At 47.2% G+C, this 25,615-nt stretch overlaps 1 protein-coding gene and 1 long non-coding RNA gene across 2 annotated transcripts in view; one reads left to right on the forward strand and one right to left on the reverse strand.

The window, feature by feature from the left end:
* The window catches only part of WNT9A (Wnt family member 9A), a 60,296-nt gene extending 39,029 nt beyond the window's left edge, over positions 1 to 21,267 (forward strand). The window contains exons 2-4 of the mRNA XM_083579972.1: positions 4,233 to 4,492; positions 5,578 to 5,840; positions 13,854 to 21,267. Coding sequence (XP_083436098.1) covers positions 4,233 to 4,492; positions 5,578 to 5,840; positions 13,854 to 14,327 — 997 coding nt within the window. The 3' untranslated portion in view covers positions 14,328 to 21,267. The remainder of the gene's footprint in view (positions 1 to 4,232; positions 4,493 to 5,577; positions 5,841 to 13,853) is intronic.
* Positions 15,846 to 22,728, reverse strand: LOC310746380. The gene is made up of 2 exons (XR_014540689.1): positions 17,396 to 22,728; positions 15,846 to 17,363 (listed from the first exon to the last, which is right to left on the reverse strand). It is a non-coding gene; the product is annotated as an uncharacterized lncRNA (long non-coding RNA).
* Between the last annotated feature and the right edge of the window lie 2,887 nt (positions 22,729 to 25,615).

Here is a 25,615-nt window from a genome sequence, read left to right on the forward strand (position 1 = left end):
GTAACTGTTTTACTTGTCTATAATGTCCCCTTGAACTCTGATGATGCCTCTTGCTTCCTAGATCTACAGGCACGTTTAAGTAAATCAACACTAGTTGCTCCTCCCAGTTTTGCTTCTGGCCCCTCCCACACCTGGCATGTGGCCCTTGGAACATTGCCTGGAAGGGAAGGTGGCCCTGGGGCTGGGAAAGGTTTCCCAACCCTTTGATAGAGCAGCTCTTGTCCTGACGAATCCCTCTGACCTCTTTCTGTCTGAATCCCCTTGAACACCAAATCAAGCTGCGTGTCGGTTGCACGTTCAGGACACACTGCCGCTCTTGGCATTCCAGATGGGGACTCCGATGAGCTTGTGCCAAAGGGCTCAGCTGGGTCTCTTTTGACACAGTGGCCACACATGACCCCCCCACCTTTTCCCCATCCCTTTCGTAAATTGCATAAAAGAGTTTTAAGGGATTATATGGGTGCCATGCAGAGGCTGCTCCTAACTAATGTCATAAGCCCTGGGCATGGATCTGGCTTGTAATTCCTGTCCTTGCAAACACTTTCTAAAAAGGGAAAGTACCTTGGGCCACAAAATATCAAAATCCTATAGCAAAAACATACTGCTTATGTACAGAAAACCTTTGTCCACAACAACCATGGAGAGTGTTCCCCCCCCCCCTCTCTCTCTCTCTCTCTCTCTCTTTTGAAGGGGGAGTAATCTTTGGTTTTGATGTTTCAGATGGTGGCTCAGCTGTGTTGAAGAATTATCGGGTTGTTTGAACCCTTTCAAGCACCACAGGATAGTTGGCACAGAACTACTTGCAATAAATTAGCCCAGAGATCAAAAAGGCGCAGATTAAGCTAACGCAGGAAAACCTTTCCTATGTGGAAAGGCTGCAATGCTTTGGGGGTTTGGAGAAATGACTACTAAAGGGGAGGTGGACATGATAAAGGTAAAGGGACCCCTGACCATTAGGTCTAGTCGTGACCGACTCTGGGGTTGCGGCGCTCATCTCGCTTTATTGGCCAAGGGAGCAGGCGTACAGCTTCCGGGTCATGTGGCCTGCATGACTAAGCCGCTTCTGGCGAACCAGAGCAGCACATAGAAACGCCGTTTACCTTCCCGCCGGAGCAGTACCTATTTATCTTCTTGCACTTTGATGTGCTTTTGAACTGCTAGGTTGGCAGGAGCAGGGACCGAACAACGGGAGCTCAACCCGTCGTGGGGATTTGAACCACCGACCTTCTGATTGTCAAGTCCTAGGCTCTGTGGTTTAACCCACAGCGCCACCTGCATCCCTACAGCACCACCCATGTATTAAAATTCTGCATGAACACGAGAAAGTGGATATTCTCCAGTGGTGCCACCCATTGAAGCGGAATGTTGGAAGATTCCGGACACTACTACTTCATGCTGCACAGAGTTAAACTATGGAACTCCCTTCCACAAGGGGTTGTCACCAACTTTGGATGGCTTTCGAAGAGGATTGGACAGATCTGTGGAGGAGAAAGCTCTAGATGGCTACTAGCCACAATGGCGATGTTCCGTCTCTGTTGTCAGAGACATTCCGCTTCCGAATACTAGTTGCTGGAAACCCTGGGAGGGGAGAAGGCTCCTGTGCTTGGGCCACAGCTGTGAACGTTTCCCTCTTTTAAAGGGAAATTCCCTTATTCCGAATAGGATTCCTCGCAAGAAAAGGGAAAAGTTGACAGCTATGGCTTGGGCCCAGCTTTCCAGGCTTCCCACTGGGGCATCTGGTCGGCCACTGTGAAAACAGGATGCGGGGCTAGACAGGTCTTTGGCCTGATCCACCCACCTCCTTTGTGAACATGCTGGATCACAGCCTCTTTATGGAACCAAAGACCTCGCTTGAGGACCAGAATCCAGCATGACTTCAGGATTCTTGCTCAACATCCTTAGTTCCTGGCAGTTTTAGCCAATCCCTAATTCTGGCACCAGAAGTGACTCTCTCTCTCTCTCTCTGTGTGTGTGTTTCCTCTTTTTAGCGCTGGGGAAAAGTACCCAAACTACTTTACGGCAGCTTTTCCTGACTCTCCAGCTTCCACCCTCCCTGACACCTGGTTAGAGGACAGCCTGAGCCAGGATCTTGGGTGATTGGCCAGCAATCCTGGTCGCAGTGCCAACAGATGTTTCTGCTGCTTGTGTTCACCTCTTTTTCCCCACCCCCCACAGCCAGTGCCAGCCTGGTCCCCATCCAGCATGTTGTCACCCGGCACTGGGAACACTGTCCTGGCTACACTTCGCTGCACGTTTTTGTGAGAGAACAGCCGGGCCATGTGTTGCGAAGCAGCTCTGGGAGAAGGAACAGGGAGGGACCCATGTTCCTGGTGGGTTGCTTTGTTTGTTTTCGAAGGCTTCCTTCCCAAATATTAGTTGGGCCCGTAAGCCGTGTCAGGATCTGGGTGGGCTGCAGGTACAGGGATATTGGGGAAGGGGAGCTAGTAGGCTGCTCTCCAGAAAGGACTGCTCTGTGGGTGGAATAGATGGTTGAAATATGGTTGCTTTTTTGCGTATGTGAAATATACTCAGAGTCGAGAATGGATTTCATGCTCTTTATTCAGCTCATAGTGGTGAGGAGGAATGGAAGTTCCCCCAGAATGTCTGCCTTATATACATTATTTACACAATGGGCCCCACGTGATTGGCTAATTCCGGGATTCTCCTGTAGGCCAATCAGGCTGTGGATTCACTTCCATCTGGAGCTGGATTGGGTGGCTCCTGCGGACCAATCATACTGCTGCATTGTTCTAGGACCAATCAGACTGCTGCATTCTGAATCCTATTGTTCTAGGACCAATCAGACTGCTGCATTTTGGATCCTCTTCAACTCAGTACATAACAATAAGTGTGGCTCCTTAGCACTTCCTTCTTTAGAGAGCTTAAAAACCAGTGTTTCCCAAACTATTTGGGGCCACTGCCCCCTTGGTTCCATGAACTCATCCCTCTATCCTATAAAGAGCTTTGTTCAGAATAGCAGCTTGCACAACCTACTAAGGAAGATAAATAAAATGCAAAACAGTAACAAGGAATTGCCCATTTATTAAATCTAATTACATCTACTTAGTCTAATTGAGTTGACAAAATTGAACTTAATCAGTGGTACCAGCTTTTCAAAGTCTGGTGGTCGTGTGCATTTCCAGTTCCCGCAGGTAATCCCCTCACTCCCCCAGGGGATAATACTGTCCCCTTTGGGAACCACTGGCTTCTCCCCCCCACCCAACTTTCTTCACTCCAGATGTTTTGCACTATGTTTCCCATCAGCCCCAGCAAGTGCAGCCCATGTCCAGGGATGTTATGGCCAACTACCTCTGGAGTGGGGGTGGTCACTAGCTTGGGGAAGGCTGATGCAGACATTTCATACTGGGCAATTGGGACTTCCCTGCAAGAAGGGGCATGCAAGCTTGAAATCCAGCTTTTAATTTTGAACAAGGTTGGTTTTGGAAATGGGGCACGCCATGCAAAACCTTAGTTACGCTAAAGTTGCAGCAAAACTCTTGTTGTGTGGAGTGCTGCTATTCAGTAGTCCAACCACTCTGATCCATTCCCTAATCTTCTCCCTTTGTATCAGGTTTTTCATCCCAGCAATTGCATTTCATGGCTGCTAAGGATGCTTAGTCCTCACTCGTTCTGCCCGGACACTTAGGTCCAGCGCCGAGGGCCTTCTGGCGGTTCCCTCACTGAGAGAAGCCAAGTTACAGGGAACCAGGCAGAGGGCCTTCTCGGTGGTGGCACCCGCCCTGTGGAACACCCTCCCACCAGATGTCAAAGAGAAAAATAACTACCAAACTTTCAGAAGACATCTGAAGGCAGCCCTGTTTAAGGAAGCTTTTCATGTTTAATAGGTTATTGTATTTTAGTGTTCTGTTGGAAGCCGCCCAGAGTGGCTGGGGAAACCCAGCCAGATGGGCGGGGTATAAATAATAAATTATTATTATTTATTACTGGGTTTTTAAAAACCCGTTTTCCCAAGGGTTTGGTTCATTTTTACTCAAACGTCTGAGTTTCCACAAGCCTTCTGCTGCCTTCCTCTTTATGCATGGATGGTGCTGTTAAGGCTATTTAAGGAACGGCACACACACACCTTGGACATTGGAAAGAGCGGGAGCGATATTACGCACCCCTTGGCATTCACGGATATGGCGTACATGGTGGCAGGTTGTTGCTTGTGGCCGTGTTGTGTCTGAGCCTCAAGATCACTGACGTGGGTCGCCTTCTTCTCCCCCCCAAAGGTTGACTGGGAATGAACCCCTGACCATCCTCCCTCTGACTTCAGAAATGGAGGAAGCTGCCGTCAAGGCCCATTACAAAGTCTGTGACCGCCTGAAACTGGAGAAGAAGCAGCGGAGGATGTGCCGGCGAGATCCCGGTGTGGCCGAGACCCTCATGGAGGCCATCAGCATGAGCGCCCTTGAGTGCCAGTACCAGTTCCGCTTTGAGCGGTGGAACTGCACCCTCGAGGGGCGCTATCGGGCCAGCCTTCTGAAGAGAGGTGAGCAGTCGGAGGAGGGAGGCAGTGGAACGGGAGTGGGGGAGCCTCTGGACCCCTCCAGGTGTCTCTGTCTGGCTCTCAGTGCTCTCACAGCTTGGGGGTTGGTGGTGGGACGATGGGTGGTCAAAGGGAGAAGAGGGAACAGACTAGGAGGAGGAGGAGGTAACAGAAGCTGCAGAGGCAACAGGGCTTAGTGAGCTGGGAGAGTCTGTGGTAGAGAGCAGTCCGGAATCAGAGGCTGAAGCTGAAGCAGGAGAGAAGGTGGCCAAGAGGCAGAGAGGAGTCCGACTGGTGAGGAATCATGGGTGTCTCCCTCTCCTGCTGCAACAAGCTCCCCTCTCCCCTAATCTCCCAGGGGATTAAAGTGTTGAGGAGACGTCACCTGACTCACCATGTTGAGGAACATTGGGAGAAGCTACTCTAAGCAAAAGCTGGTTCCTGTTGTGTGCTTGGAGAATACTCTTTTTTCATGATTCTGGTTTTATCTGCCATTTAGAGGGGGGCAGAAGCTAGACAGTGCATAAACGTCTCACCTTCAGTTATTAGAAAACCTATGTTAGTCAGCCTTTTCTAGCTTATGGAATTTCATTTTCAGCAAACACTGTCCTAATGCTTCCATGCAAACTCTGTGGGCCACAAGGATTATAATAATAATAATTTATTACTTATACCCCGCCCATGTTGCTGGGCCTCCCCAACCACTATGGGCGGCTGCCAACAGAATATTTAAAATGCGATCAAACATTAAAAACTTCCCAAACAGGGCTGCCTTCAGATGTCTTCTAAAAGTCAGATAGATGTTTATTTCCTTGACATCTGATGGGAGGGCGTTCCACAGGGCGGGTGCCACTACCGAGAAGGCCCTCTGCCTGGATCCCTGTAACTTCACTTCTTGTAGTGAGGGAACCACCAGAAGGTCCTCAGAGCTGGACCTCAGTGTCTGGGCTGAACGATGGAGGTGGAGATGCTCCTTAGAGACATACAACGAGGATTTTAAAAGATGTAAACCCAAACCTGTGTGTGTAGCTCTGTAGGCTTAACTGGTGCCACCCTCCTCTGGGTAACGCTGCCATTGTCCTTTGCAGGTTTCAAGGAGACAGCCTTCCTTTACGCCATCTCTTCGGCAGGACTTACGCATGCCATGGCCAAGGCCTGCAGTGCCGGGCGGATGGAGCGATGCACCTGCGACGAGGCCCCCGACCTAGAGAACCGGGAGGCCTGGCAGTGGGGTGGCTGCGGCGACAACCTCAAGTACAGCAACAAGTTTGTCAAGGAATTCCTGGGGAAGAAGTCCAACAAGGACCTGCGAGCCAGGGTGGACTTCCACAACAACCTGGTCGGCATGAAGGTGAGGCTGTGTGAGTGATTGAGGCGATAGTTATTATTATTATTATTATTATTATTATTATTATTATTATTATTATTTCTTCTTCTTCTTCTTCTTCTTCTTCTTCTTCTTCTTCTTCTTCTTCTTCTTCTTCTTCTTCTTCATTGATTGGATTTATATACAGTGGTACCTCTGGTTACATACTTAATTCGTTCCGGAGGTCCGTTCTTAACCTGAAACTGTTCTTAACCTGAAGCACCACTTTAGCTAATGTGCTCCGGCGGCACGGCAGCCGCAGGAGGCCCCGATTTCTGTTCTCATCCTGAAGCAAAGTTCTTAACCCGAGGTACTATTTATGGGTTAGCGGAGCCTGTAACCCGAAACGTGTGTAACCTGAGGTACCAGTGTACCGTCCTATACCTGGAGGTCTCAGGGCAGTTCACAGAAAAGATCAACAGAAAAACTACAATATATATAATTAACATAAAAACAACAACCCAGTAACAACCTTCTCCCAAGACAGAGCCACCCTTTAAAAGGGCATAGCATGTCAATCAGATCAACCAAAGGTCTGGTTCTTGCCTGACACCTAAAGGTGTATAATGAAGGCACCATGTGAACTTCCCTGGGGAGAGCATTCCACAGATGGGGAGCCACTGGAGAGAAGGCCCTGTTCTCGTGTTGCCACCTTCTGGACCTCTCGAGGAGGGGGCACATGAAGAAGGGCCTCAGAAGATGATCACAGGGTCTGGGTAGGTTCCTATGGAGAGAGGCAGTTCTTGAGGTATCGTGGTCCTGATACTGCCAACCTGGATAGCATTAAAAGAGGATTAGACAAATTCATGGAGGAGAAGGCTATCAATGGATTCTAGCCATGATGGTTTCCAAGGTCAGAAGCAGTGATGCTACTTGTCAGGGAATCAGGAGCAGGAGCACTGGGGAGAGAGGATTGGGAGAGCGAAGGGCAAGAATCCGAGGGCAGCGTAGGGGAGTATGACAGTGGCCCGAGAGATTCCATGAGCTTCTCCAGCGAATCAGAAGATTCCCAGAAGGGGGCGCCGATGGTCAGGGCAAGGGGGGTCCCAGGGGGGACGCACCAGAAACAAGGAGCCAGAGGGGAACCCCAAAGCAGCAGTGGAGGATCGGGACCAGTTTCCCCACCAGAGCGTAGTGGGGGGGAAGAGTCACATGTGTCAGGGGCAGTGTCTCCTCCAGAGAGGGAGTCAGGGCTGACCACGCCTCCAACGGAGGGGAGGTCAGTTGCAGCTAGCCCCCCCGAAGGGGGAAGCAGTGACAGCAGCAGTGGAACGGTCAGGAGGAAAGCTGCTGGCTGGGCGCGCGCGCCAAGTTCAAATGTGCAGGCGCGCGGAACAGCAGGAGACCCGGATGGGGAACCAGCTCCTAAAGCCCGTCGGAGGGAGGGAGAAGGCTCAGGGGAATCAGCGGGAGAAGAGGCTAGAAAGGGCGGAACCCCGGCGGGCAGGCGGACCCAGAGGAGGAAGGAGCAGCGGAGAAGGTGGAGCAAGGCTAGAATCTTAAATTGGTGTCAAGGGGGAGGAGACTCAGACGGAGCATCAGTGGTCTGACACTTGAGACGTGGAGCTGCGCGCTGCGGCTCTGGAAGTGAATCTGAACTTCAATAAAGACTTTTATACTTAACAACGAAGCAGCGTTGGTCCTTTGTGAGCTGGGACCTAGGGTAGCTCTGACACTACTGAATTCCAGTTCCTAGGAATCGCAGGTGCTCAAGTCCTGCTTGCAGGTATCTTCTTGGTCAATGTGGCTCTCCCCACTCTCTAGACCAGCGGTTCTCAACCTGTGGGCCCCCAGATGTTGTTGGACTACAACTCCCATCATCCCTGAGCTCTGGCCTTGCTAGCTAGGGGTGATGGGAGTTGTAGTTCAACAACATCTGGGGACCCACAGGTTGAGAAAGGCTGCTCTAGGCAGAGTTGGCAGGTCAGGTTTTGCATCAAAGGCCAATTCTCCCCTTGCCTTTGAGGTGTTGCTTTGGAGACAACTTTGTAGTGTTCCCAAATGGGACTTCTTGCAGGAAAAGAACAAGGACTATGGAAACCTGGTGCGGTTCAAGTGGGGAGAATGAAAGGGATCGCACTCCAACAACTCGAGAATCTTATTTCCACCACGGCCCTGCTGTCTAACCCTCCAAAAAAAGTGGCATCCTGTGTCGGAAAGGCCTTGTTGCCACTTAGGCTTTCACAACAAGTGCAGTTGCACCCCAAACTTAAAGGCTGCTATAAGCTGGTTGAAGTCACTGAGATTCTGTTTCAGTGCAAACAAAGAGAGCCTCCATTGGGTTGGGGGGATAAAGGGGCGGGGGAACTGATCGTGGTAAGCTGACGCTAATAAGATTTGGGTTTGAGCAGTGTGTTAATCAGACCTGAGAAGATTCGCAGGAGTGTTGCTATGGGGACGGCTTTGGGGCGTGGGCATGGGTGTCTGCAGCTTTTCTGAGACAGAGAGCTGTCGGAAATGTTTTGTGCATGCACATTGAGCAGGGCAGATCTAGAATCTGCAGGTTCTTGCAGAACAGAAAAGTTGGCATTTCTGACAAGGATCTTGACTGGGTTTCTGTCCTATTTTTTCCCTTCCTGGCACAGCCTTCCTTGGCTTGGTGTCCTCCTCCAGATAGATAGATAGATAAACTTTATTCGCATTAGCCAACGGCCATAGCAACATAAAACAAGCAATATATACAATTAAAAGGACAACAATGGGTAAAAAGGGCAATCAAATGACCAAGATTATCGTTCAGATAGTGGCCCTTGATCTCATTGCACCCTCGATAAATCTAGCAACCTTTGCTGTTGTTTGATCATTTTGATCTGATAAAAGAAAGAACAATGTGGCTGCAGATGGGTGGCCTGGGATGGTAAATAAGAGTGCTCTGGACCACTGGCTGGGATGGATGGGAATTGTGGGCCAAAGCATCTTCGAGATAGGGAAGGCTGGCCTCAAAGCTCAGGACTTGTGTGGATGCGGAACATGTCCTATATGAGGTAGGCTAGATGAGAAGAGTGACCAGCTCAAGCTCACTTGGTGGGCTTCGTGGCTTCATGTGGATTTGAACCCTGGTCTCTCAGGACCAGTTTTGATGCTATTACCCCTATACCATGCTGGTTCCTCCCCACCTAGCTCCTTAACTGTGAAACTAGGAGCCAGGTGACCCTATACCAGTAACCCCTGTCTCCCCACACTTCTGTGGGAGTATGGCAGGAGGGGGTGGGGAGCGGTAGTATGTACAGAACACTTTTCTCTGAGGATTTTGGCTCTTTGTTGGTATTAAAAAGGCAAGTTGTAGCTCTTAAGCTTACAGAGTGATGCTTCCAAGTGGGCTGGACTTCTCTGGGTTAAATTACCAGATGGATGCATGAATAGACTTTCCTTGGGTATCCTGCATAGCTCCCAGCCTATGACTAGCCAGAGAGACAGATAACAAGCGCTCAATAGAGTTTATTCTAAGTTTCCCTCCAGCACAATTCTCCATTCCAAATCTGTTTCCTTAGCCCTGCGGCTGCCATGCGATGGGCCCATGGTGGCTTGGTGAACCATGCCCTGTTAGCCTCTTGCTCTGCTTAGTTAGTGGCCAGGCCCCATCCTACTTCAAATGTTTATCTGTTAACAGAACTTCCCCTGTTCAAAGAATCCTGGGCATTGTCTCTTGAGGGGAGTGAGGAATTCTCTGGCTCTGTAACTTCACACACAACTACAGTGGTACCTTGGGTTACATTCGCTTCAGGTTACAGGCTCCGCTAACCCAGAAATAGTACCTCGGGTTAAGAACTTTGCTTCAGGATGAGAACAGAAATTGCACAGCGGCGGTGCGGCAGCAGCGGGAGGCCCCATTAGCTAAAGTGGTGCCTCAGGTTAAGAACAGTTTCAGGTTAAGAACGGACCTCCGGAACAAATTAAGTACATAACCAGAGGTACCACTGTATGACTCCCAGGTGATAATTAGGGAGTCTATGTCAATTTCTCTAAGCTTAAATTTGGTTCTCCACATTACCATGCCATTTATTTTTTAAGTCCTGAAAATTCACCAGCCTTTGGGTGCAAATTTCTCCTAGAACCACCTGTTATTGTACGTAACGTTGCCTAAAACGACCCTTTTGCAAAGCTGTTTCCTGGAATATAATGCATTTTTTGTAAGTTTTCAATTTTTACCTCCAACATATGCATTTCTATGGATGTTACATGGCTAGAAAACAGCATTGCAAAATTCGGAGAAGTGTGCATTTCCAAGCATGGCTGTGTTTTGTTTGGTTCTCGTATTGTTTCGGGGAGTGCAGATCTGGTAGGTTTGCCGTTAAAGGTGAGCTGCATCAAATGGTCTTCCCCACCTTTGTGACGGTTGAGAAATACGCTCTAGAAATAGGCAGGTCTGTTGGGCCCTCTGAAAGTGTCTTCTCCATTGCCCTGGCTTGGTGGTCTCTCAGCGGTCTGGAATGTTGTGTTTTCCATTACACACACACACACACACTTGCTGCGCTTCTGATCGTAACGGCTCTCCTGAGGCTCAGTAGACGGGTTTCTCCCTCCCGACCCTTTGAGCTATTGGCGGGCGGGATTGCTTGTTGCTTTGGGGACAAGGGGAACCTTTTTCCTGACCCCGCGCTGGAGAATTTCTGAGTGACGCAAGTCTTCCAATGCCACGCTTGCCGTCCAGCCCACCCCTTTGCCACCGCTTTAAAAATTTGCTTCCCGGTGAGGATTTCATTTCTCCTTTTTTCACACCCACCTCAGCACTGTCTCCTTACCCCAGAAGAGTGCAAGAATCGCCCTCTTTGACCCTCTTGCGCCCATTTCATGCCTCGCTCAGGCGCTTACGATATGACCTCAACGCCGGTGACAAGGCCAGCTTGTCTGGCATGGGGGGTTGAGGTAATTAGAATCATAGAATCATAGAATCAGAGTTGGAAGAGACCACAAGGGCCATCGAGTCCAACCCCCTGCCAAGCAGGAAACACCATCAGATCACTCCTGACATATGGTTGTCAAGTCTCTGCTTAAAGACCTCCAAAGAAGGAGACTCCACCACACTCCTTGGCAGCAAATTCCACTGTCGAACAGCTCTTACTGTCAGGAAGTTCTTCCTAATGTTTAGGTGGAATCTTCTTTCTTGTAGTTTGGATCCATTGCTCCGTGTCCGCTTCTCTGGAGCAGCAGAAAACAACCTTTCTCCCTCCTCTATGTGACATCCTTTTATATATTTGAACATGGCTATCATATCACCCCTTAACCTCCTCTTCTCCAGGCTAAACATGCCCAGCTCCCTTAGCCGTTCCTCATAAGGCATCGTTTCCAGGCCTTTGACCATTTTGGTTGCCCTCCTCTGGACACGTTCCAGTTTGTCAGTGTCCTTCTTGAACTGTGGTGCCCAGAACTGGACACAGTACTCCAGGTGAGGTCTGACCAGAGCAGAATACAGTGGCACTGTATAATTAGCCAGAAGAACTTGGCCAAGCTCCTTCTTTCTCTTTCTTGGTGAGGGAAAAAAAACAAAAAACAAGCCTAAGAATTCTGCAGCTTATTTTAAAAAAAGAAAATGAAAGCGTTCCATCCCCCGGCTCCTGCCAGATCCATCCCAGTTCATTCAACTATTCTTGGGAATGGAATAGTGGAGAAAGAAGCAGGAGTGAGAAACCAAAGACTCCTCTCTCTCTCTCTCTCGCACCCTCCAGGCCTCCCATGCTCCAAGGTTGCTGAATGATTTTCATGTATATTAAAAACGAGTGGCTATATAATTCCAGCAATGCCCTCCCTTCTCTTCTGCATATGGTACCTTCCCCCCCTGAAAAAAAAATCTCCCCTCGATTGCAATTCTCCCTTTTGTGTCCCATTAATGAAAAGTCAGAGTGTTAGCACACTTGATTTTGTTCCACCAGGCCAGAGTTAAGTGATGTTTTAATTAAATCTGCCTCTCCGCGCCCCCCCCCCCCGGCCTCTTGCCGATGTTTCTCAGCAAAGTATCATTAAGCATAACTTTCTGACTACCTCTCCGGAGCGTTGCTAAGTTCCTTAATCCCCCAAAGGGCTGACCCCTTCTTTCTTTCTTTCTCGTTCCCTTCCACTCCACCTCCCGCCCCCCCCCCCCGGTGAGGTATGTCTGTTCAAGCGTGTCTTACAAATCTGAGGGGCACCATGAAAGGGGAGGCTGTTACCCTGGACAGGATAATATCCATGTTTGCCCTTCCCAGTCTTGCTGGCTTCATCAGAAGAGGAGGAGGAGGAGAGCCTTCTGGTATCAGGCCAATGGCCCATCTAGTCCAGCTTCCTCTTCTCACAGGGGCTGACCAGATGCCCCTTATGGGAAACCCAGAAGCAGGATTCGAACACAAGAGCCCTCTCCCCTCCTGCGTTTTCCATCAGCTGGTACTCAAAAGCATTGCTGCCTCTGACCGTGGAGGCAGAGCCACTGACAGCCCTCTCCTCTATGAATTAGTTGAAATGTCTTTGAATTTCATCCAAAGTGTGGGTGCTTCCACAAAAATACTGATTTCTTACAAAAGAGGAGCAAGCATTCTAAGAGAATGGGAATCATACGAATTATACCAGTTAAGTGAATAGTCAAGACATTGAGGGGTGGGTGGGATAACTTTTCAGGCCCTGCTTTTGAGTTTCCCAGAGACATCTGGTTGGTGACCAGTGCCGGATTTACGTATAAGCTAAAAGCTCATCAGAAGGTCAGCGGTTCGAATCCTCACGACGGGGTGAGCTCCCATTGCTCGGTCCCAGCTCCTGCCCACCTAGCAGTTCAAAAACACGTCAAAATGCAAGTAGATAAATAGGTACTGCTCCTGCAGGAAGGTAAACAGCGTTTCCGTGCACTGCTCTGGTTTGCCAGAAGCGGCTTAGTCATGCTGGCCACATGACCCGGAAGCTGTAAGCCGGCTCCCTCGGCCAGTAAAGCGAGATGAGCGCCGCAACCCCAGAGTCATCCACAACTGGACCTAATGGTCAGGGGTCCCTTTACCTTTACCTTAAACAAGCTATAGCTTAGGGCCCCACTCTCTTGGGGGCCCCAAAAAAAAATAAAGGAAAAAAAACCTGGATGTACATTTCCAAAATACAAGATAAAAAACAAATAAAATAAAACCTACATACAGCAACAGTGTTTTGTGTTGTGTAGGCTCCTATGATGTAAGTCATGGGCCCTGCCTGCTAGACTGCTCCCTAAAATATCACTGGTTTGCTTATTTCTATATATAGGGTGCCCACATTCTGCATGGACTGGTTGCATGGCAACATGGGCAAATGGCTTTAGATAGCTGTTAGGTCCATAAATTACCATATAGCATATATTCAACACAAAAAAACAGTGACAATTTGTTGTTGACAAAGGACAGCTGGACATATAAAGGGCCCCATTACCTTTAGTAGCTTAGGGCATGGGTAGGGAAACTAAGGCCCAGGGGTCGGATCCGGCCCAATCGCCTTCTAAATCTGGCCCGCGGATGGTCCGGGAATCAGCGTGTTTACATTAGAATGTGTGCTTTTATTTAAAATGTATCTCTGGGTTATTTGTGGGATCTCCCTGGTGTTTTTACATGAGTAGAATGTGTGTTTTTATTTAAAATGCATCTCTGGGATATTTGTGGGGCATAGGAATTCATTCATTTTTTCCTCCAAAATCTAGTCCGGCCCCCCACAAGGTCTGAGGGACAGTGGACTGGCCCCCTGCTGAAAATATTTGCTGATCCCTGGTTTAGGGCCTCATCCAACCTAAATCTGGCCTTGCTGGTGACTGTGAGAATAGGATGCTAGACATAATGGCTCATTGGCATGATCTAGCCAAGGCTATGCTTTTCTTCTCATGTGTAGAGTTCTGGGAACCTCTTGTCAATGTTAACAGAGAACGCTTGTCTTTTTAGCTTTCAGAAACGCTCTTTTTTAAAAGGAAAGAGGGCACAGTTCATTTGCCTGGAAGCCTGAAGTCAGCCGCTCCCTGCAGCACCATTTTGCTGCCGGCTCACTTGCCTTACCCGTCATTAACGCTCAGTTCCTCACCTGCAGGTCATCAAAGCTGGCGTCGAGACCACCTGCAAGTGCCACGGCGTCTCTGGATCCTGCACTGTCCGGACGTGCTGGCGGCAGCTCTCCCCGTTCCACGAGATTGGCAAGCAGCTGAAGCAGAGGTACGAGATGGCTCTTAAAGTGGGCAGCACGACCAACGAGGCCACGGGCGAGGGGGACATCTCCCCGCCCAAGAAGTCCATCCCGGGCCACGGCGACCAAATCCCACGGACTACGGACCTGGTCTACATTGACGACTCGCCCAGCTTCTGCCTGGTGAGCCGCTATTCACCCGGCACGTCGGGCAGGAAGTGTTACAAGGACAAGAACTGTGAGAGCATCTGCTGCGGACGGGGGCACAATACCCAGAGCCGTGTGGTGACCAGGCCCTGCCAGTGCCAGGTCCGCTGGTGCTGCTACGTGGAGTGCAAACAGTGTACGCAGAGGGAGGAGGTCTACACGTGCAAGGACTGATGTGGCGCACGAGAGGGGTCTTGCACACCAGCCGATTGCCTTTGCTGATGACGGGAGAGGGCCCACCCAGGGAGGTGAAACAGGGTTTGAAAGGTGTTTTTCACGGTTGACTTGAGAAGCGATGCCGAGATGGTGTAAGCACTTTGTAGGGTACAGGTGACCCCCCCCAACTCTTGCCTTCTTGTTTCCTCGACCTTCTGCCCCCTTCTCTGCAAACCCAGCTGACGCTTCTGGAGACAAGTGCCTATTGCATGGAGTCCGTGTCAATTGTGCGCTGTTGCGAAAAATGCAACAAAATAATTTGTGGTGACTGAGATGGGATCCCTAGCGGTTTTCCCTCATCACTGACCTTCACGAAACTTTGGCTACATCAGGCATTCTCTTTTGGGTAGAGAACCTTCTGGCCTGTAATCTGGATTGTCCTATTTGTTCCATGGCTGCCTTGAGATTCATGGTGAGGAACGGAAAAAAAGCACCACCCCGTTTTATGAAGAATTCGATACCAAAAGCGTATCAAGGGAAGGGGTGGTGATGTCGGACTTCAGCACCTCTTTAAAGGAGGAGAGTCAAAGTTTAAAAAGTTACATACTGGGATCTCCTAAAATAGGATGTTTCAATGTGGCCTGCTTGATGGAAGGCGGTTGTGGTTCCTCAACGTGGAAGGTTTGGTTTGACCACCTCCACTTTGAAGCAGACATTGTGAGATTTCCTTCCAGATGTCAAGACGTCCCATTGCATTGCCCCACTTCAATCCCCCTCTCACTTCTTGTCACCTTCACGATCTACTTTTGTAAATGATGAAAACCACTAGAGGCCTTCTTAAACCTTCCCAGGGACACACCAGCACTCTATAACTCCTTATTATTATTGTTTTTATTTTGTACCTCTTATTGCTCCAAAACTCACCCTGTGGATGCTGCCTTAAATTCCAGTACGTATTGAAATCCTAACTTCTGGACATGCTGTTTAGGCAAGCTGCCTTCCTGGTTTTATGGAGAAACCCTGTTGCCTTATAGGCTGCAATGCTGCTTTGACTTTTCCTCGTAAGCCGTTCTTGACCGGATCGCACAACCCAACTTACTCTACATCTCTTTGGATCTCATTCCAGTTACACTCAACAGTGATAGTGGTTTATACCGGCACAGATCTCTGTAAAGATCTTTGTAACGTTTCCCTCCTTAAGCCGCTAGACTGAGGCATCATGTGTGTTAGAAATCAAATACAACAGCAGTGCAAATACTGGGTTCTGAGTGACTGACTGGCGACCATCAAGAGGGGAAGGGAAGCCAGAGAAGAACCAACAGCAGTGACCAAAACCAAAGGGTGGTCTGGGCTACTTGCGATTCTTCCATTGCTTTTTAGAATTGGAACGTTACAAATCTGTTGACTTGGCTGCGACGATTTTCCTCCTTCAACAATACTACTTGGATCAGAAGCGGCTAGCTAACTTCTTGGCAAAGTGCCCACTGTAGGCAGAGATCAGCATTTCTGATTCTCCAGTAGTAGCATTTTTTTAAAAAAACTTTTTTTTTTTTTAACCTGTTGACCTGGTTTTCAGTGGGAGCTGGATAAGAAAAAAACGTTCTGCATGGTTTCCGTTTGTGTGCCTGGGGCTGTCCAATCTTCGAAGGATGCCCTCTCTATCTTTTTTTCCCTTTACTGCCGCTTCTCTAAAATAATAATAAAAAATAGTAGCCACTCGCCTCGTATCTAAGCTATATTATTGTGCATCTACTGGGAGGGGATGGATTTGACTGGCTTTGTATACTGTCAGATTGGAAAACTGATTGAGGGTGGTCAAGAGGCAAGGACTGCTTTTGCTGGTCCAGGATTCTGCAAAATTGGAAGACGGTACTTCTTGTCCATCTTTTGGAAGGCCAGATGAGACCAGTTGCAACAGATGTTGAACCTCAGAGACACATATTCCCCTCCCTCTCTGCCCTGGTGGCTCTCCATGCAACAGACTCCTCAATCTGAACTCTGTCCTTGGGTGTCACACCAGATGGACCAGTCCTGAAGTTCTGTGCAAATTGGTTTAAGAAAAGGCTGAATAGAAACCTATTATTCAATGTGGATATATATAAATATATATATATATATATGCGCCTAAATATAAATATGGAACATTTATTTATTAAGCCTTTCAGAAGTACCTTCTTATGGTTTCAATGTGGTATTATGTCCAGTCCTCTCTTGAGCATGCTTGATCTCTCCTTCCCACCTTGTTTTGCACGCCCACATAACTTTATCCAAATCATTACTTCTTGGACAAAATTCAAGATGCATGCCGCATGCCACATTCTCCAGATTTTCTTCTTGTGTGTGGGATCTGGACCACTCAGCTCAGTCCTTGCTCACTGGAAGAACAGATTGCAAATAGTCAGGGAGGAAAGTTTAGGTCAGTCCACATTTTTTCATTGAACTGACCTGAATTTACGCCCCCTGGGTTTGATGTGCGACTTGGAACATAATTTTCCTTTGGCTCTTGCCCATCTCCAGATTGAAAAAAAAAAAGTATTTCCAGATGCAAAAATGGGATAGAACCAAACAGATATAGGAATTGATTCTTAAGAATTTGATATGAGGTAGAGCAGGCATAAGTAAAATTGGCCCTCCAGATGTTTTGGGACTACAACTCCCATGATCCCTAGCTAACAGGACCAGTGGTCAGGGATGGTGGGAATTGTAGTCCCAAAACATCTGGAGGGCCAAGTTTGCCTATGCCTGGGCTATGGGTACTGACTCATCCATGCCTGATCTCGCTATGGTACCTTAACTATTACAGTTATGCTCCATTCTAAACTGGGGGCAGGGCCAGACTGAGCTATTTTGCTGCCCCGGGTGAAACCTGTTTGAGTGTGTTGAGTTGGGGAGGGCCACCATTTATGTTTTTCTCCCTAGGGAGTGTTTCCCAACTTGCAATTGGCAAGAACGAGTGTATAATCTGGGAAACCTTTTGCCAAAGACACTGTGGCCCCAAAGATCTGTGTTGAAGAGGAAGTGAGGGGATTTCTTCCCCCATTTCCGAGCCAACAACTTTGCCTGTTGCAAAGAATGTTGCAGCCCACATGATTGGGGTAGCCTTGTGCCCTCCTGGGCCTGTCCCCCTTATCAGCTGTAGATGGCCTTGCTTTCTGGATCTTTGCCCAGGTTGGCTGACGAAAGGCAGACATCCTTACACACACACACCCACACACCAGTTTCTTGCTTTTGCTGGGGTTCCTCTAGAGTGAAACCATCCTGATTAAGACCAGCATGCAATGAATTGGCTTTAAGTTAAGTGGAAGAAGGGGCAGCCCCACCTCAAGTGCCATTGGCTAGGTGATAGTCTTAATGGCTGTAGCTCAGTGGCAGAGCTTTGCCTACAGAAGATCCCAGGTTCCATCTTCAATATCTCCAGGTCAGGCTGGAAAAAGTTCCAGTCTGATACTTGGCGGAGATGCTGCCAGGCAGACAATACTGAGCTAGTTTCACTCAATGGATTGCCACTGGTGATAAACCTAGCTGGAAGGAATCAAACCCTTGTAATGGATGCCACTGCTGTATTTTGCCATGGAGATCTGGCTAAATGTTGTGTTCACCAGAAAGCGCAAGTGGGAATGGGCTTTCCCCCGTATGGGTAGGATGGCGCTGTAGCTGACTGTAGCTTTGCTGCAAATATTGATATGCCAGTTTGAATTGGAGTTGGGAACCTGCAAAATGCCTGCATCCTATTGCAAAAAAGTTCTCGAAACGTGGGGGGAAACCATCACTGGTCCTGTGCAATTTAAAAAGGAGCGGATCTCTGGGCTCGCTTAGGATCACAGCCCTAAATTATATTGCATCTCAAAGTGGGTCAGCCTCTAACTGGGTGGCAAATTTGAGTGTATCGTTAAAGACAATCCTGTGAACTGTTACTCCTCAGTAAGCCCTACTGAGATACTTACACAAGTAAGCGTGCATTGGATTGTAGCTTCAGGTTAGTAATTTTACCCCCAGTAAAGGGGAAGGAGGAGTTCTGCATTTTCTGCCTCCAACATCAAAATGTCTTAGGCCCCAAATCCTGGATGGATTTCCCTTGTGGGTAAAAATGTGTCAGCCTTCTGAACTGAGAGCATTGCAATAGTACAAGGCCAACTTTTTAGGACTTCAGATAGGCAGAATAGTGAAATTGCAGGTGTACATTCTGGGAATGTGGCCCCCATTTTTTTTTGTACATGCTTGCCTTGTTGAAACATTGTCCCAGATCACACATCACAGTAAACCCCAGTCAGCGATTTTGCATGAACACACCTATTCTTGCATACAGAGGAGAGGGGTTATGGCTCCTTGCCTAGTTCTATGTCTAAACCAGAGACCATGATGTATCTCACTCAAACAAACCATAATTGGCTACAGATCATGGTTTGCTTGGGGAGCAAAATAAACCCTCTTCCTTGGTTTGAATGAATGCAAGCCAACAACCATGGTTTGTTATTCCTCACCTCTTGCAGGGAGGTGTAAAATGAACATAATTGGCTTATGCACAGTAAACCATGGCTTACCCTGATGTGTGAACATTGTCTTATGTGCAGCTGTGCAAAGAAAGGAGAAGCAGAGCATCTCTTGCAGTCTTTTCCCACCCACCTTTGCTCAGAAGTTGGTCCCGCTGAATTCTATAGGACTTCCTCCTGAGTAAGCGTGTGTAGGATTGTGGCCTTTGAGCTGAGAGGCAAAGGAGGGAGTGAACTACTGAGTGGGAGAAACTCCTCTTTGTATAATAATTCGCGCACTGAAGCCCGGGTGTTTCTGTAAGTATTTAAAAATGTATTTATGTTAATGCAAATATTATTGCTTTCATGTTATATATAGATATATATATATTGTAAATAGTAAGGTTTATTCTCCTGTGGTTTTTTTAAAATATATATATATATAAATAGTATTGAGGCACATGCATTGAATTGTATAGGCAGGTGTAATACACATTATTATTATTATTATTATTATTATTAATTACCCTTTTGAGATTGGGCTAGCTTTTATGGGGCTTTCATCAACCCAAGGCCATATTACAAGTTTTCCTCCCCAGTAAACTTGAGGCTAGTGTGCAGTGCTTTCCTTGCCTTAAATCCTGGGAAACTAACATGGTGTCTTACATACTATGTGGGATTCAGACTGCCCTCCAGCCCTGACCATTGGCCCATGCAGACTGAGGTGGGGTGAGGGTTTTGAGTCTCTACACAATATGAGGACAATATGTTGGCTGCCCCTGCTATCAATGTTGGTGGAGAGACAATTGACCAGGATCCAAAACGCTACCCTTTGGAGAAGCCTCCAAAGGCTGGCTTCTGTCCAGTGAGACTTTTGATTTCGACTTTAACCCCTGAGCTGAATCTCAAAACTGCTCTCGACTCTCCTTGGTTTCTGAAAAAAAACCTTTTTGTGTCATGGAGATGGGCGAGGGAGTTTCTGTTATTTGTGGAACTGCAAGTTGAAAGCCCGCCGGGTTCTGCATAACTAGCTAGCCCGTGTTGGTTCTTTAGACGCTCCCTATGAAACAGAACAAGGGAGAGAGAGAGAGAGAGCCCTCAATCCAGCCTTCACCCACCTCCCAGTGTTGTTAGACTGTAGCTCACATCAGCCACAGCTGGGCGTTGCAGTCCAACAACATCTGGAGGGTACCAGGTGGGTGAAGAGAAGCCTTAAATTCCATTAAGTTTTAGTGAAAGTGTCCTCTAGTAGCTGAGGGCCAGCAGATCCCTTGTATTCTACACCTTCCATTTTGCTTCTCTTTGTTGCTTAATCTCTTGCGGCTGTTTCATAAGTTAACATGTTTAGCAAATGCTCCTAATATACACACAATGATATTTTGTAGTAATATATATGCAATATGGGTGCACACTGCAGAGGACGTTTTGCTCAGCCATGGTGCCTTGTAGCAAGTGCCCTTGTGACCATCTGTCTTCTGCATATTTATGGCAGTTTTGTGGAAAGCCAGGAGAGTCAGCGTTAGGGTGGTTTTTTGCAAGACAAAATGAAACAAACCCAGGAGGATGTGTTTTGTTGAACCTACTGAAGTTGCAAAGAACCTGTGACTGTCCATGCAGTCACCAATTGACTTAAATGGGCATGTTGAGACTGTTGCTCTCCTATTGAATTGAACTGGGTCATGATCATGGTCTTCATGGAGATGGGTTTTTCATCATCTGCCAAATTCCCACTGGGTCCAAGAAATATCTGCTCTTAATGGGCTTTTTGTTCCATGACTAGCAGTGGGCTGTTCCTATTTGTAGCCCAAAAGTAGGTCGTTGCCCCAAAGCTGAAAATGATCTTGTGTTGTTTTAACACATTGGTTATGCCTTAAGGTAGACACTTTCCTGGTCTCCTAGAACACTTTTTGCTGCTTCAATCTAAGGCAACTGGTTCTGTTGTGACAATCATAAGGGTTGGCTCCTTTGTCAAACATGGAGCGACAGTACACTTTGACTGTCAGTCTTTTCCAGGCAAAGTGTAAATCTGACTCCACATGAAAGCTAACCAAGGAAGGGGAGAGAATGGAGAAGAACCTGCCACAGCTGTGCTAGCCCAGGGCAAGCTAGGGGCATTCATGGAGAAGGCTGGAACATAGGCAAGTCATAACATAGCAAGTCATAACCTTGGTCCATCTAGCTCTGCATGGTCTATCCTAACTCGTGGCCCCTTTCTAGGGTTTCAGATGAGGCGGACATTCTCAGCTCCTCTTGGAGACACTGGGAATGGAACCTGGGACGTTCTGCACACAAAGCAGACTTGGTTGAGCACAGCACCAGTGGATTGTGCATGAGTTGGACTGCTGTAGTAGCCATCTTGTCTCTCATTGATTTCCTATTCCTCTCAATCTTGATGGAAACCAAATTGAGTCCTATCAGGGGAAAAGGCAGGCTATAAATAAATGTATAATAATAATAATAATAATAATAATAATAATAATAATAATAATTGGTTCTCCTTGCCTAATCAACCTTGTCTTACCGACATTCTTCCTCTAGTGGGGTGCATCCATTATTTATATAAATTACAATTCAATAATATAGTTACAAACTACTTTCCCCAAGCTGATGTAACTGAGACAGCTTTTGTGGTAGGTTTTCCAGTGTTACATTCAAACCCACAAAGCACCACACCAGGTTCTGTCTTCTAAGACTGCCTGAGGCAGCCCTTGACTTGCGGACCTCTAGGTGGTATTGAGGCTCCGATTCCCACCAACCCTAGCAAGCTTTGCCCATTGTTAGGTACGATGGGAGCTGTAGTTCAACAGCTAGAGGTCACCAACTTGGGGAAGGCTAGGCCAAAGGTGGAGGATTTGGTAGTGTGCATAGAAAGTTGTCAACGTCCTTTCAGATGGTAAAGGCAGCCATGCGGTTGTCCTTGAGATGGACCCAGGATATGATAAGTTGATGTCAGGTGCCGTAATAAAAGGGTTATGAATAGAGGCCCTGTTAGGGTCTTACTTCCAAGACATGTGAGGAAAGGGGGAAGTACAATGCTTCCCTTTTGAAGCTAAAAGTACAGCCAAAATGGCACCCCCATGTCAACTGGTTTTCTCTCCCTGCCAAAAAAATCGTTAGGGTCTCTTTCCCTTGCATGTCACAATTTGGAGTGGAGATTGTAGGGGTGGGGAGTCTTAAAATGATGTCGAAAAGGCTGTAGCTGTGTGGTAGAGTGTCTGCTTTGCATGCATAAGCTCCCAGGCTCAAATTTCCAGCATCTCAGGGTAGGTTTGGGAAAGATCTCTGCCTGAAATGCTCTAGAGCTGTTGCTAGTCCGTGTAGACAGCACTGTACTAGATGGACCAAAGGTTTGAGTCTGCGTAAGAGAGCTTCTTGTTTAGGTAAGCCAATGCAAGAGGGGAGGTGGAGAACTCTGCAGGAGATGTGTTCAGCAGCACTTTTCTTAAATTTTAAGGTTCATCGTTTTAGCCTCTATTTATTGGTTTGGAGAAAGACACGGAGAGGTGATCTCCCTGAATATGAAACAAACAAACAAAACCAGCCTTTGGGTATGAGTGATTAAGTTTTAAAATTGTCATCTGAATTGGATCAGCATCCTCCGTTTCTGTTTTGGGTGTATCAATTTTTAGTCAAAAAAAAAAAGGTATTGTTTAGCTTATTAATGGTCTCTGATTCCATTTTCCATCTAGGAAGCATGAACGGGGACTTGTTGTGCAAACTGAGTTCCTTTTGGGAAGGGTTGTGAGGAGCAAATTCTGACATATGAAGGATTTGTAGTATGTATTATTATATTTTCCAGGGGGTGGGTTTGGGGTGGTTAATGTCTTATGGGAGCCTAAATTATTTTTCTCTACCTCATATGTACAGCTTTGTTTAGGTATAAATCTGATTCTTGAGTGACTGTGGAGAATGTATTTAAATTATTTAACATCTTTGTATAACAAATGAGAACAAATGAAACAATAAATGTATTTTAAATTATATCAAGGAGCCTGTCTTGATATCTTGCTGAGGTGGAATGATGGCAATAGATTACTCATATACTTCTGCCCTGTGGGGGGAGAGAGTGTGGGTCCCAAGTCTTCCAAGACTTCTAGAAGTCTCCAAAAACAGAGTTCTTTCCACCGGTAGAGCAACTGTCTATGTAGCATGATGTTGTGTCCAACTCTTAATCATAGAAGAGTTGTGAGGAACCTTTGGCCTTCCAGATATTGCTGAACTACAACTCCCAACAGCCCCAGCAAGCATAGCCAATGGCAAAGGGTGATGGGAGTTGTAGTTCAGCAACAACTGAACTGCATGGTTCCCCTCACCGCCAAGTAATAGAAGGTTGATGTACAGTACAATCCAGATAACATGGGTTAGGAGCATTCTATAGCCAATTCAACTATTTGTGGAGCGCAATCACACAGTCCATGGTTATGCTATGGAATTTGGAATAAAGTTCATGAAGAGATAATAAATGTTTTTTAAAAATCATTCAACAAGAAACCAGAAGCGTAATTTCTGGGATTAATAGCAAACGACACCTCCATAAATAAGAAAAGGACATTCTTATATGCATCTGCTGCCGCAAGAGTTCTTATAGCAAAGAACTGGAAGGGAGACAAAATACCCACAATAATAGATTGGCAAATCAAACATTGAATTTGTTGAATTGGCCAAAATGACGGCAGCTATCAGAGGTCAAACAAATCAAAATTTAATAAAAGAATGGAGTGATATGTAAAGAACAAAATTTGTAAGGGGGAAAGGTTACAAATGCAAGTAAAATCAGGATGTTTGTCAAATACAATATAACAACACAACTGTAAAGATAAGTTATAGAATTAAGGTCAAGCAACGATGGAGGGAAGTTTAATTTTAAATAACATTTCAACTTATGTTGAACCAATGGTGGTGGTGGGGGAGTGAGGTGGGGGGATGCTTTGTGTTACTGACATGTAAAAGGTAAAGGGACCCCTGACCATTAGGTCCAGTCGTGACTGACTCTGGGGTTGCGGCGCTCATCTAGCTTTACTGGCCGAGGGAGCCGGTGTACAGCTTCCGGGTCATGTGGCCAGCATGACTAAGCCGCTTCTGGCGAACCAGAGCAGTGCATGGAAATGCCGTTTACCTTCCCACCAGAGCAGTGCCTATTTATCTACTTGCACTTTGACATGCTTTCGAACTGCTAGGTTGGCAGGAGCAGGGACCGAGCAACGGGAGCTCACTCCCTCACGGGGATTCGAACCGCCAACCTTCTGATCGGCAAGCCCTAGACTCTGTGGTTTAACCCACATATGTACTAACATGTACATATGTGTAAACCTTTCTTTCTCTTATTTTGTAGAGATAAAAACTTCAATAAAAAAACACCACACAATTTGCTCCTACGGCAGAAAGTGCTAGCCACCAACTCTGGTGTCTTAGAAAGGGAGATTAGATGAATATATGGAGGGAAAGGCCATGTTTTGCCTCTGAATACCAGCTGCAAACTCGTGGGAGCACTGTTGCACTCATGCTCTGCTTGCAGGCCTAGGTATCTGGTTGGCTACTGTGAGAACAGGATGCTGGGCTAGATGGGCCATTGGCCTGATCCAACTGCCAGGCTCCACTTACGTTCTTAGAATCATAGAATTGTAGGGTTGGAAGGGTCCTAGAGGGTCCTCTCTAGTCTATCCCCCTGCAATGCAGGAATCCCTGACAGATGGCCATGAAAGCTCTTTTTTAAAACCTCCATAGGAGATGCAACCTTCTTCTTAGGCAGACTCTTCCACAGTCGATCAGCTTCTACTGTCAGAATGTTCTTTCTCATGTTTAGTCCGAACCTTCTTTCTTTGAATCAATTGGGTTGAGTCCTTCCTTGTGGAGCAGCAGAAAACAAGCTTGCTCCATCTTCCATGTGACCCCCCCCCCTTCGGATATCAGAAGATGCCTGTCTTAGCACCTCTTGGTCTCCTCTTTTCCAGGCTAAACATACCCAACTCCTCCAATGGTTCCTCCTGAGGCTGAGTTTCCAGACCCTTCACCATCCTGGTCCTCCTCATCCTGTGTGTGTTCCAGTCTTTCAATCTCCTCCTTAAACTGTGATACCCAGAACTGGACTCAGTACATTTGTAGATTCTTTGTTCACTTTTAGTTCCATTTAGCTGATGGAATTTATTCCCTTATCTATATCTCTTCAGGGTTTGTTGCCTTGGAACGGCTGGACATTGAGCTCCAATGGGAAATGGGTTCCACATATAAGGCAGACCCAACCTGCTCTCAGAAATGCATAATGAGACCGAGTTGGGTCAAATACCCATTTATGCATTGAAAGCGAAGGCCATTTTGACCCTAAATCAAGACTTCGTTGCTGCAGTGTACTTACCCGAAGCCTTAATCCAGACCTCCTCCTGTCATTTGCTGTCTTGCTTTTATCCAGGCCGATATTGCGATGCCTTTGTTTACTTTGGCTCTTTGACTAAGACGACAGACACACAACACCCATCTCTCCCTTAATGTGGCTTTTGCCATATGGGCCTCATACTGCCGAGATGTTAAAACACCCTATTTATTTCACAAACCACAAATGTGCTTGTTTAAAACAAAACAAAAGTCTTTCCAGTGCAGGCTGGGAACAGGATCACTCAACCCTTTAATGAATCTCAGTTCCTCATGGTGGTTGGTCTGTGTAGCTGGCTACCGCCTTAGAGCAGTGATGGGGAACCTCTGGCTGACTCCAACTCCCATCAACCTTAACCAGCATGTCAGAGAAGATGGACACTGCAGTGGAGAAACATCTGGAGGACAGCAGCTTCCCCATCCCTGATCTAGAGGGCTGTGTAGAATGCCTATGGCCTTTCTTAACCTGGT

Source organism: Podarcis filfolensis (assembly GCF_964270895.1).
Source record: "Podarcis filfolensis genome assembly, chromosome: 12".
NCBI classification, from domain to species: Eukaryota; Metazoa; Chordata; class Lepidosauria; order Squamata; family Lacertidae; genus Podarcis; species Podarcis filfolensis.